The following is a 12,900-nucleotide window of genomic DNA, read 5'->3' as shown; positions in this document are numbered from 1 at the left end:
AAAATATATATATATATAACACTAAACTCAGATCCTGTTGATGATATTTTACCTGTACTTTTAATAATTCACAGGACCACATGATATAATTAAATGGTTTCAGTGAAAGCTGCTGATTGAGTAAGAATGTTAGAGGATTCAAAGTGCCAGCCAGGCAGTGCAGCAGCTATTGATTTCCAAATGCTGATTTTTCTAAACTGTTACAACTCTAGGGGAGATGAAGGAAGAATGCAAATAACTACTGAATTTGTTACTGAAACTTACCATAATGTTGGCCTATATTAGTAAGAAAGTTGTGATGACAGAAGGATTACTCTGCAGCATCCAGTCATTTTAACACCTCTAACATAGGAGTATTTACCTAAATTTTACCATCAGTAACGAAAACATTTTGAAAATTTGTATTTCTGCAAAAGGGTAAATGTGTTTCAAAAATGGCAAAGAAAAGTGGAATGCATGTCATCACCATGTAAATCCGCTGAAGCAATGTCTTGGTGATGTCCTGAACAGTGTTACGTACTGTAGTGGATCAGGCTGTCGTGTGCCTCTCACTTGTTTGTTCCCATCTTCTCTCACTTCAGTATTTAAGCAGTTTTTGCCATTGGAAGTCTTTGTTTCTTAAAACCGAGAGTGGGAACGAAAGAACAGACAGTAAAGAAGTATCTGTCAGTTAGCTTCCCATATTATTACTTTGATCAGCAGAGAACCACTGGGTGACCCTTAGCATATAAATAAATGAAAGGCTGAATTCAATGGCTGAGCTATTCTCTATTCAATATGCCTGTGTAACACTTATTAAATTTGTTTGGGGCATTCTTAATACATTTAAGAATATTGTTAAGCTCTCCTGTATTTATTTGTTTATTCAGTAGGTGAGATACAGATGAGTAACTGTTTTGAGGACAAGAATAATTAACTTTGTATGTACAGGAGCCTCGTGGGACAATTAAAATAGGAAGACAAGCAAAAGCATGTCTTTTTCTACAGGTGAAATGCACACTACTTACACTATGTCAGCACAAGTAGGACTTTATTAAATGCAGAAATGTAAGGTTTCCTGATCTGGGAAGTAATATTTAAGAACATAGGTATATGAAAAAAGTATAGGTGAGACAGGTACTTAGCATGTACACGTGCTAAGTGTACATGCTTAGCATAGTGTACACAGCAAGGGGCTTTAATATGTTAAAATATGGAATGAAACCTCCTCTTTACAGTTACTACAGTCATTGCAGACAGAGCGTCTTAACCTTTGCTTTCATATTTGCCTGGACACTCGGTGCGGTAGCACTGAACCACTCCTGAGAAAATACCTTAGTTTTCTAATTACTAAACACATCTGATAACATTTTCTTTTCCTAGGGTCATTTATATCTTACAAGTAAAGAAATAGTCTTCCGCTGGGTTATCTCCTAAGCTGTATGAGCGTGGAGCCAGATGAGCACCATTGCCTGTATGGAGCAGAGGCACTGATCCAGTCTGGTGGATCCATGTAGAGCAGCACTTACGCAAGTGCATATGGGCTGCTAGAAAAGCATCCGGTTACTCATTTTAGATCAGGAGTATGATTGTGTTTGTTTTGCCTCTGGCCTGTTTGCTGTCCTGCAATTAAAAACTTGGCCTCAAATTTGTCTTACTTCTTTCCCTTTATTTTGCTGTTAAGCTTGTATAGTTGTATACAAGCAAGGCTCATTGGGGTGCAGAAGAGTGTATTTGGTTTGTTAGCTTCCTTCGAGGCGGTGAATCCAAATAAAGTCCTGTGTGCTTTGTGCCTCTTGGGGCACACTTCTTTCCCGCCGTGGCTCAAGGAGAGGCAATGCCACGAAATGTTGAGTTTTGGGAAGGAGGTTTTCTGCAAAGAGTGGACAGGTGAAAGATGCCTTGTGGTTCTAAGTGAAATCATTAGACAATGGTTGCTTGTAACATTTTGGCTGGGAAAGTAAAATAGTACCATGTTAACATAACACATGCTCTTGTTGATGGTTACATTTTGAAATGGAATGATAAAAGGGATCACTGTACTTTTTCTCGTATGATACTAGGGATTGAATCTTTCTTGCTCCTGTAATATATATCATTTTTATTGGCGGTCTGAAGGAAAACCACTTTCATCTTCTTGGTGTCCTTTTCTGTCTCCTCCTGAATGATTTCTTCCATCAGAGACACAACTTTAGTGTTTCTTCTCGTTTTCTAACTTCTTTACTTTCTTGTTGGCCCCATCTCTTGGAAGACAGTTTTTGATTTTTAGGGTGTTTTGTGTTTTTTTTTTTCAGATGGCTATTAAGCAGTATGACATATGTAGATGAAAGTTTCTTGGAAAACATGAATCTTAGTACCCTTATCATAGGGAAGGCTTTCAGGTCCTTTGTTCTGTTTGATAACTTCTGCTGGAAATGGGTATTCGATAACAGAGGTCAATCATTCCATTGCTGTCAGGTGTAGGAAGATCTAGTCCGTAGAAAGCTGAACCTCAATAGCTTCAGTCTAAATATAATTTTTAAATGAGGACTGTTATCCTGTCTAACCATTTCTGGCACGCTGTTGTTTATTTTGTATGGGGAGGGATGTTAACTCAAGGCTAGGTGTTTATTAAGAAATAATAAAATTTGCTCGTGTTCAACCACAGCTATTAGTCTCAAGGCGGTAATCGCTTATCATAGGTTTTTGTAACTTTAGAAGTTCTGAATCTGTTCTGTAGTTTTTGAGGATAAAAGACTTGGAAAACCTTAGCTGCTGGGTTTTGGACTGTATACATGAAGAGAGAACAATTTAAGGACCGGATACTCAATCTATGTTTTCACTTATATAAGCTTAAACCAATTTAGTCGTTAACAATTTAATAATTGAGCAAATGCAAAATGTTTTGCAGTAAATTAATGTGAAATTTGCTTCAGGTTTTGTAGTAGTTCTAAGAAGTCATAGAAACTGGGAGACTCCTTCAGAAGAACAATTAATCTAAGTCTTTCAAAAGCTGACTGGTTTTATTTTTGTCCTCCATCAGAAGCAAAAGCTTAAGGCATTTATTTATTAGTGAATATTATCATATTCAGGGTATTGATAGCACTTTCATTTATACAGTAACAACTGTGACTTTGGAGATAATTCAAAGTTATCTTTCTCAGGAGATAATTCAAAGTTATCTTTCTCATTATTATTATAACAATGATGACATCTTTTGTAATCGAAGAAAAATAAAATTCCAGTTGACAGAGTATTACTGCAACAGGTGTTGTGACATCTTTTGTAGTTGAAGGAAAATAAAACTGTGGTTGACAGAGCAGTAAAATGTTTTGATAGTTTTGTTTTTAAAGTATGTATTATGCAAATATTGCAGGTGGGGATGTGTTTGTTTTTTTAAGAATCTAAAATCCTGAGAACAAATAAAAACTGAAAATCCTTTTTTTAGGCAGGCCATTTTTACTAGTTGAAAAAACATAAAGCTAGAGTATGTTCTAAACTTGTAAATATAAAAAGTATGTAGTAAACTGCTAGTTACATGTTACTTTTTCATTAATAAAGATGACAGTTGAATTTTAGAACGGAAGTGGTTTTGGTCAAGTGTTTGTAGCTTGTTTGTCAACAGGTAACAGCTATGTTTTGGGTGCTGTAAGAGTAGCATTGCTTTAAAGGAAAGGAAAAGTCTTTGCATTTCTCTGTTACCGCTTGGATTATCATACTAGGTCAGTGCAGTGCTCATTCCTATCAAACGGCATTCACGAAGTCATAAAACAGAAAACTAAGAATCTAGTTTTTGGCTATGGTAATATTGTGGTGGAAAGTGTGGTGTGAATTCCTGTTTGTTTGTTTAATATACCTGTTACCTGCAACCTAAGCTTTTTGCCCAGAACTACCTTGGTTATGCGTTCTGTGAAATACTAGCATTTGGGGGTAGCATGTTGCAGATTTGCCGGCTCACTGAGTTTGTTACTTTCAGAGGTGATGGTGGTGATGATGACTGTTGTTTTTTCTTAACAGCTGTGTGTTCAGAGGCACCTGTGCATGAGGAGAAGTTTGTTCTATGGCCTCAGAGCTGGGTGCCAGGGAGGATGGCAGCTGCTCAGAGCTGGCAAAACCCCTTTATCTGCAATATCTGGAGAAAGCTCTGCAACTGGATCAGTTTTTACGACAGACGTCTGCCATCTTTAACAGGAGTATATCCAGGTACCAAAACCTTTTCTGTTCTCCCTTGGGAATACCAAGGAAAGACCAGCATTTTTATTACATTGTTCCCAGGCAACACCATATTAAGGATTTAGTAATGACTTGTTCATCATAAACTCTTCTCCTTTAAAGATTTTGGACTGTGCTTCTCTTAGCTCACACTGATAATTCAGTGTCTTGCCAGACCACATACAAATTAGCACGATGTTTTAAAGCTCTTTTTCGTACCTGAGTGGCCAAAACTTTCTTTGTCTGCAAAAAGTAGGAGAAAGAAGCACTAAGTTGATTTTTCAGGGACGCGGCCTGTAGCCCTAAGTGAAATGCAGAGACTGTTGTCAGATGCAGAATTTATATGTAAGTAAGCTATAGCAATGAGAAGTGAGTTATCAAGGTACGTTTCTGTCCCAAAAGGATTTACATTTAATTTCATCACTGTTTTGGAATTGTAGCGTTACAGAACTGATAACTATATGGGTAATAGATTACATGCTTGTAAATGTACCTGTAATAAGACCCACACAAGGTGTAGAAAAAGTATAGCTTTGTATTTCTCACAAGTACAGAAGTGCTGAGGATGACAATATTGTGCTTTGGTTTGACTTGATAGTATCTTGCTTAGTTCATGCTTCTTAAATTAGATACCTGGTTAAAGACTGAAGGTGCAGGTTGATAGCATAGCCAGGCTGGTCTGATGATTAACTACTGCTGAGGGGTTAACAGGAAATTATTAACAGCAATATTTCTAATGTGTAAAATTACATCTGAAGCTATCTAAAGTCTCAAACCTTTAGACAAATGGCCACATCTAAGAAAGTTGCATGAGGGTCTCCCCTTTTGAATAGTTTCCTCTCATTGTCACCATATTACATATCTTCTTGCAGTGATGAAAGTGAAGACGGATTGGACGATAATCCTTTGCTGCCTCAGTCTGGGGATCCCCTGATGCAAGTTAAGGAAGAGCCTCCAAACTCTTTGCTTGGGGAGTCTTCTGGAGCAGGGAATTCCGGGATGCTGAACACACATTCCCTGAATGGAGTACTACAGCCAGGTAGGCATGCACTGTGTTGAATCTCTGCTTACTTTGGGATAAACAGGGAAAAGCATTATTTCTTAAGAGCTTTGTTTTCATTTTTTCTCTAAACAGAACCAAAGTCTGAAAAAGGGAGCTTGTATAACTTTTCCAAACTGAAAAAAAGCAGAAAGTGGCTCAAGGTAAGAATATTGGAAAGAAATAAAGCTGTTATTAAATCTGTGAGTAGAGTTCCAGTCAACATCCTGTAGACAGTGGTGAGTGATTCCATCTTGTCATCTGACATAGATCATGGTGTAGAAACATGTAAGCAAGCAGACAGCAACAAGAAAATAAGTTGAGCACTGGTCAGAGCATTATCCCAAATTATCCCAAATACAGTTTCCAAATACAGTAAATTTACAGTAAGTTTGTTCTCATCTCAGTAGTCCATTTAATTTTACTTTACGTGTACTACTGAGAGCTCAGAAAGCTGGACTAATGTGTTTTTAAGAGCTGCCCTAAGTCATGTGATGCAATTTAATTGATGCAAAATCTCACACTGAAAAAGAGGCATAAGGTGATACAGAGATGTGGTAATATTTTGTGTTGCTGAAAAGAGGGCTCCAAGTGAATTCTTTAGTCTTGTTCTATATTGGCATGTTGTTTGCTGTACTGTTTTTTTTGAGGTAACTGGAGCTAGTGTCCCTTGCTAAGAAGAAAGGAATGAGGCCCTTTTTTTTTTTTTCCCCATTAAGAAAAAACACTTGCCAAAGCAACAAATACATTCTACAGAGGTTTCTCATCTTCAAAATGGAAAGAAAGAAGAGTATGTGACAGTTGATAATGAATATTGTGTTAGATTTTGGGTAGAACAAAATAGAATTGTAGTCTGTGTAGATTTGAGGCCTTCATTTTCATCATGCAGCAAAATGGAAGGTAGGCATTTCAGTTTTGGTGAGCAGCATTTTAGTTAAACTTCACAGTGAGTATACATTCAGAAACTTGAAGTAATTTTAGTATGCTGTCCAAAATTAAAGTTATTTATTATGAAATACATTAAATGGACATTTGGGACTTGACTGAAAAATTTTTCTTAAGATGGAGTCGGTACAAGGTCCAAATGAGGATGGAAGGAAAGAGGGGGATGGTGGCTTTATGCCATCTTTGCATTTTCATTGTGCTGTAGCCTTCTTTAGTTAGGAAAAACAGGTTGCCAGTACATCAGACAAGAGCCACACCTGCTGCAACTGGTGCAGGTGGAAGTGGTAAAATAGCAGGACAAACTACAAATGGGGTAGGAAAGCACCTGCAACCATACATCACAAAATGCCTCTACTGGTATCCTGGCTTTTCTCACTGCTGCTTTTGTGAGACCACAAACAGACAAAATGGATTCTAAAATGACTTAACTGTCACCAAACTTAACAGAAAACTGCCTCCCCCCAAATCAGAAAATGTGCATTGGATTCACTGCTACACAGTACTGTAGCTCAGAAAACTTATTTTCCATCTGAGGTGTTTCAGATGGAAGACACTTTGTAAACACTAAGTATAGCTGTTGGGCCAGACCTGCAGCCCTTTATTAGGTAAAGGCTCAAAAGTGCTTTGCATAAATAAACAATTCAGCATAGAGACTTTTGATTGTTAAATTAGTTTCCATTTATTCTTGTTAGAGTATCCTTCTGAGTGATGACTCCAGTGACACAGATTCACCAAGTGATGAGGACGGAGAGGAGGAAGAAGAATTTTCTCTTTCAAGGGAGGAGCTTCACAATATGCTGCGATTACACAAATACAGGAAACTTCATCAAAGTAAATATAGCAAAGACAAAGAGGTAAAAAGCCATACTTTTTACATTTCCTTGATTTTTATTCTTTCATTTAACTGCATTATTTTAACTACTCTTACATTTTTATCAAAAACCATAGTATTTTGTGGACTGGAAAATATCCTGTTGTTTGCTAGACTAGAACAAGCTAACATCAGTTTCAGACAAGGGTTATTTGTTAATTACCTACAGACTGAAAAGCTGTTGATGCCTTATGCTGAGAATCTGTCAAAAATTTAGGTAGGTAGTAGTGGCACATGTGTTATATATGACTTCCACAATGCTCTGTCCCAGTCACTAGGGCAAATACAGGGTGCCAGAATGGAAGATTTGGATAATGTATATGAAAGCTGGGGTGCTGTGGGTTGAATTTTAATACAGGTTGTAGCTGCTGTTCGAGACTGAAATTACGTATTTAAACCTAAAGCAGTATACTTGCATCATCATTGAGGTGACGAGTAGTAAGGTGATGTTGACAGAGAGTTCCTAGTTTTCTTCCTTCTTCTTTTCTGTCATTCTTTGGGATTTTACTGGACTTTTTTACTTTCTTACCTTTCTTTTTTATTTTGTTTTTTTCTTTTCATATTCTCTTTTTTCTCTTCTTATAAGAAAATAGTCTACCATGTTTCTGTATTTTTCTTAATATTACACCAAATTCTATGACTGATTCTAATAATTTATTTCTTCAAATTATAAGGGCGTGCGCAGAAACTATTTTCATTGCTGTTTTGAATTGCACCAGAAAGTAGTCTCAGATGAAGGAAGTCATCTTGTTCTGCTATCAGAGGATGTGTCTGAACTAAAAATTTGTCTTCTTGTTTCATAGTCTTTTGACATTTCTTCAGAAGAATGAAGAAATGTTTTCCCATTCAGGTCTTTGCTTCTGTCCACTTCTTTCCTTTGTTTACTTGTTAAGTTCTAAACTGAGATTGTATTAGCTTCTTGAAATACTACATAACTACACAAATATTCATACACCCAATTTTTACAAAGGTAATGACTTTTGTTAGATTTTACACAAATATTAATTTCCAGACTAGTAAGAAATAATAGCCAGTGGAAATAACCAGGATATTGTCAGATCAGTGGTACAGTTATGAGAGGAGGAAACACATCTGTCCAAAAAAAGTTTGTTTATGCTGATGTTCTCACCTTTTGAAAATCTTTTATTAACTTAATAGTATGCTTAGGTTTTAAATAGTTCATTTCTGACCTGTACTGTCTTTAATTTGCCTGTTTATATGTAACCTGTGTATAGTTCTTTAATACTTTAGTTGAATAATGCTTGGAATATACTGACTTTTTTGATAATTTAGGGAAAAATGCTGAGGCAGCTATATTTTTACTTGACAATCTGAATGTTCAAGTTGTTTGTCCTTGTGGAAATCTTTTACATGGCTTGTGTCTAAACCTGTCCTTTTACATCCTTTGGAATTATAAAGTAGAACACGTGTGTAATTTGGGAATGCAAGCAAAATGAAAAAGAGGTCCATAATTGAACCACTTTATGTAATGTGCTGTCTTGCTGAGCAGCAGCCGTGTGGAAAAGATAGTGCAGAATGTTTTGAAAGCATAAGCGTCACTGCCTGCTTTTCCCATCTTACTTAACTGGGTAGGCTTGACTCCCTGTGTAGAACTTGGAGGCCACCTCTGGGAACAGTGGTTTCACTTTGGATGCTGTAAAATCCTTGATAACAAAGCTAAATATGAAGAAGTGCATGTTTTCTGATCTCTTATTTATAATCAAGATCTGAACTTGTTTACCTGCTCTATCTGTTTTCCATTACTGTGCTCATTTACATCCACTTCAGTTGCAGCAATATCAGTACTACAGTGCAGGACTGCTGTCTACATATGATCCTTACTATGAGCAGCAGCGCCATCTGCTAGGGCCCAAGAAAAAGAAGTTTAAAGAAGAGAAAAAACTAAAAGGTAAAATCACTAACCTTGTGCTTTTTAAATGGCTACTGTGATTAAACTTCTTTCTTACATTATTTCCTTTGAATAAACATAAATGTTCAAAACTTTGGGGTTTTGCATGGAAATAACCGGTTCTGTCAAAGAAAAAATCTTTGGAAAATACTTTGCTTTATCTTCTGGCTTCTAGAAAGCTAGGATGAAAAAGATGAGTGTGAATTGAGAGTTCACCGCTTTAGATTTTCTTTGTGGACCTCTGAATCTAGAATGAAAAGGTTATGCAGTTAAGTACTATATAACTTTATTCGTTGCTCTGGAATCCATAAATACAGTTGTGGTATATGATGGCCCATTTACTCAGAGTTTTTTGAAAACATGGTAGTTTGAAAAAAGTAAGAACTTATCCAGTACCTGCTGCAGTTATTCCTGAATATGTAATTCTAGTGAACAAGAAATGATAGGGAGTGAGAGTGCTTTTTGGAAATTAGAGGGAACTCAGAATTGATGTCCAATGTGAGTTGAAATAGAATTACTTCTGTAACCTCTCAGCTGGAGTTTCTCAGATGCATGTTTGCCAGGAAGTACAGTTTCCGTTCTTGATTGAGCTGGCAGCAGCTGTAAATCTGTAAGGAAGCAGGAAGAGAAGGCTATGAACTGTCAGCATAAGGTGAATTCTCTCTAGTGCAAGTACTTAAGTTTGAGCTGTGTTTTAAGGGTGCTATTCTGAGCTTCCTTCCTTCCTATTTTTCTGCAAGTTCCTTTAGCTGTGTATTTTTTTCTTCTCTGCTAATCTTGCAGCATGCATGATTTTGCATACTCACAAAGAATATTTTTAATATCTGATACCAGTATCAGTTTCCTCTGAAAACTGACATCTGTAATACATAATAACATGCCAGTCTCTTTCAACTGCTGAGAAGTTTGATTTGAGAGTTATCCTACCAAATGCTAATGTTGTTACCTTTAAATGTGTTACCTTTACATATCTTTAAGTAGAATTTTACCACAAAGCAAGAAACATTGCACCAGGTCCCAGACATTTTAACTCCTAAGACCTGTTTCCCTGGGTGGAAAAATTACATTTCACCATTCTATTTCTTAAACAGGAGAATCTTTCCATTATAAGGTAATGAGGAAATATCTAATATGATAAATGTATGGTACCAGAATTGGGAAACATGGGCAAGTTTGGCTTTTTTGTTGGTTCCACACATAAATTGACTAGGATAGTTTACTCAGGAAAGATAGGTGACTAAATGTATCCCAAAAATAGAAGAAGAAACTGATTTTCATGATCATTCTTGCCATGCAGGCAAGTTGAAAAAAGTAAAGAAAAAGCGGAGACGGGATGAAGAACTTTCTTCAGAGGAGTCGCCACGACGCCACCATCACCAGACCAAAGTTTTTGCCAAGTTTTCTCATGATACACCACCACCTGGGTCCAAGAAAAAGCATTTGACTATTGAGCAGCTTAATGCACGTCGGCGGAAAGTGTGGCTTAGCATTGTTAAAAAGGAGCTGCCAAAGGTGAGCTTGGCTAATGGCACTAGATCAGTGATGACGGCAAGAAAACGAAAGAGAAAATTAACTTGGTGGGGAGTTTAAACTTGGAAAAACAGAGTGAAGTAAGGCCTGATTTTTCTGGTGGTCATTAATGACCGAACTGATATTCAGTAATCCATAAGCAAAGTGTAGTTTGAATTTCTTATCGCCAGTGATATCTAAGTGGATTCTGGAGTGCTTTACCACTGCTTTCATTTGGCTATCCAACTCTTTTCTATGAACAGTGCAGTAGACTCTAGCAGGTGCTGCTGATCTACAGGATAGCAATGCAGTGCAAACCAATACCAGGCTTTTACATAAAGTTCACAAAAGGCGTGTTTCAATCGTTGTAGCACGCGTGTTTTTTGAAACTTATTTCAGAAACAGTCTAGGGAAAAGTGTTTGTTTCATTTACAGGACGAGCTTCAGGCACATTGGAAATAGAAAGCTGGGTTCACTGTTGCAAGTTTTCTGAGATGTGATCAGAGTGGACCTTACAGCCTGCTTTTTGGAGTTCACAGTTAACAGACTTTGAATTGTAGGAAGCTGAATATGAGTGACGGCTCTATCGTCCTCTGTGAACTTACAAGCCAGGCAAAGGATACGTGCAGTGTGATAAACCTTACTTCTTCAAAAGGCTGATATTGATCACATGAAGAATGTAGGATCTACATTAATTCTTACTGTCTTTGGGAAACAGTGGAAATTTTTTTTGTTTGCTTCAGTGTAAACAGTGGAATAGGAGAACCCTGCTTTGCAATAGTAGTAATGAAAGAAATGATCCTGAAAAAGGAGGTGTTTTACATGCTTCCTTCAGGAGTTGGCATACATTTATGTATGCCTTCAGTAATTAAGGATGAAAAGCTGTTTCAGTCAAAATTAAAAATACTTACAGTGCCTGTACCCAATTGTACAGTAGTGTGCATGGCTGAAGTTGGCACGTGTATCTGCTGAAGACTGAATAGCGATCTTTTAAAGTACTGTGAAGCTCTTACCCTTTAACTAATTCTAAGATGGTATTCTTTTATAGGCATACAAACAAAAAGCCTCAGCCCGCAACCTTTTCCTAACCAACAGCAAAAAGGTAAGTGATGCTTAACTTTATACTGTTACTTGTACTGGATGTAATAGGCAAACTGTAACCTCTTTATGTTTCTTCTGTTTCTTACAATATGACCATACTAGCAGGGCAGTATAGGAGAAGGCACTGTATGGAAGTAATTCATCATTTAGTATAAAACTTTTCATTTTCTAGATGTCATTTTCGCATGTTTCATAAGCGACAGATGAAATGTACAACATGAGTTTCTTTCATGAGATCTTTTTGGCTTTTATAAGATTTAGTTTGTACATTTTTTAATTTGCTGATCTTTGATACAATAAATTAATGACTTTGGTACACTTTGGCTTTTGAACTGCCTATCTGTTCACTAACTAGAATTTGCTGGTTTAAGCGTTCTTGTTTAAATCAAAAAGGCTCTCATAGAATGAAATGTATTAATTTACATAAATATATGTAGGAGCTGAAATTAAAAATAGAACCATTTTCTGCTTAAGTGATTGCAAAACTAATTCATCTCCTCATCAGAGTCTTCTCTGAGAAGTGTCATTGTTTCTACCTAGAAGGCTTTACTTTGGGAACACTTGGTAATGGCTTTCTGAGCATTTTTCAAGTGTTACAGTCAAGTATCTGAGTCATTTTTATGGCTAATGAAAAGGTAATCAAATATATGGCTGACAATTATTGGAGGCAAGATGTTGTAGGAAACTTTCCGTTCTGTATAGACACTATCAAGAGAGGGAGCATTTTCTGTATAATGGATGCAGAAAACAGGACCTGCATGTATATATTTAAGAAATTTTGCTGGGGGCAAGTTTTCTCCTATGGTGCTCCTTAGCTAGCAGAGACTGGATTTGTTTGTGAAGTCTGGGCAAATAGCCTGTGATTATTGTATTTGTAGGTATCACAGATTGCATTTTAGCAAGTGAGTGTTGCAGCAGACTTAGAGGTTTTAAAATTCCACTTTTTTTGATTTGTTTTCATTTTGTTTGATCATTTGAAATCTGTGTGTTAGAATTGTTGATGTGCAAATTTTAGTGCAGGGAGAAAAACCTATCGCCAACATCAGACCCAGCGATTTTGACCATTAGGACAATGACATTAATTTATTTATACTAGAACAAAAAATTACATTGTATTATGCTTCTTCATGAGATGATAGGAAAATCATAGGATACTTCCCCATTTTTCAGTGTATTAATATGAATGGGATTGTGTTCCACCAATACTGCTATTGAAGCAGCCTTATTAAAACAGTGAGAAAGAACCAGAGAGAAGTGTCTAGAATAGATGAGTCAGAGTTGCAGGCAGGCCTTGAACTCTGATCTCCTGAGTCCCTTTCAGGGACCCACCCAGCAGATCAATCCTGTAAATACCAT

At 36.8% G+C, this 12,900-nt stretch overlaps 1 protein-coding gene across 1 annotated transcript in view; it reads left to right on the top strand.

The window, feature by feature from the left end:
• Positions 1–3,968: 3,968 nt before the first annotated feature.
• The window catches only part of INO80 (INO80 complex subunit), a 58,729-nt gene continuing 49,797 nt past the window's right edge, over positions 3,969–12,900 (top strand). The window contains 7 exon segments of the mRNA XM_009702474.1: positions 3,969–4,161; positions 5,043–5,209; positions 5,306–5,373; positions 6,847–7,008; positions 8,814–8,934; positions 10,232–10,446; positions 11,492–11,545. Of these exon segments, the coding sequence (XP_009700776.1) occupies positions 4,019–4,161; positions 5,043–5,209; positions 5,306–5,373; positions 6,847–7,008; positions 8,814–8,934; positions 10,232–10,446; positions 11,492–11,545 (930 nt within the window). The 5' untranslated portion in view covers positions 3,969–4,018.

This window comes from Cariama cristata, unplaced genomic scaffold, assembly GCF_000690535.1.
Source record: "Cariama cristata isolate BGI_N322 unplaced genomic scaffold, ASM69053v1 scaffold14126, whole genome shotgun sequence".
NCBI classification, from domain to species: Eukaryota; Metazoa; Chordata; class Aves; order Cariamiformes; family Cariamidae; genus Cariama; species Cariama cristata.
This window is presented reverse-complemented; position numbering and strand designations above follow the sequence as displayed.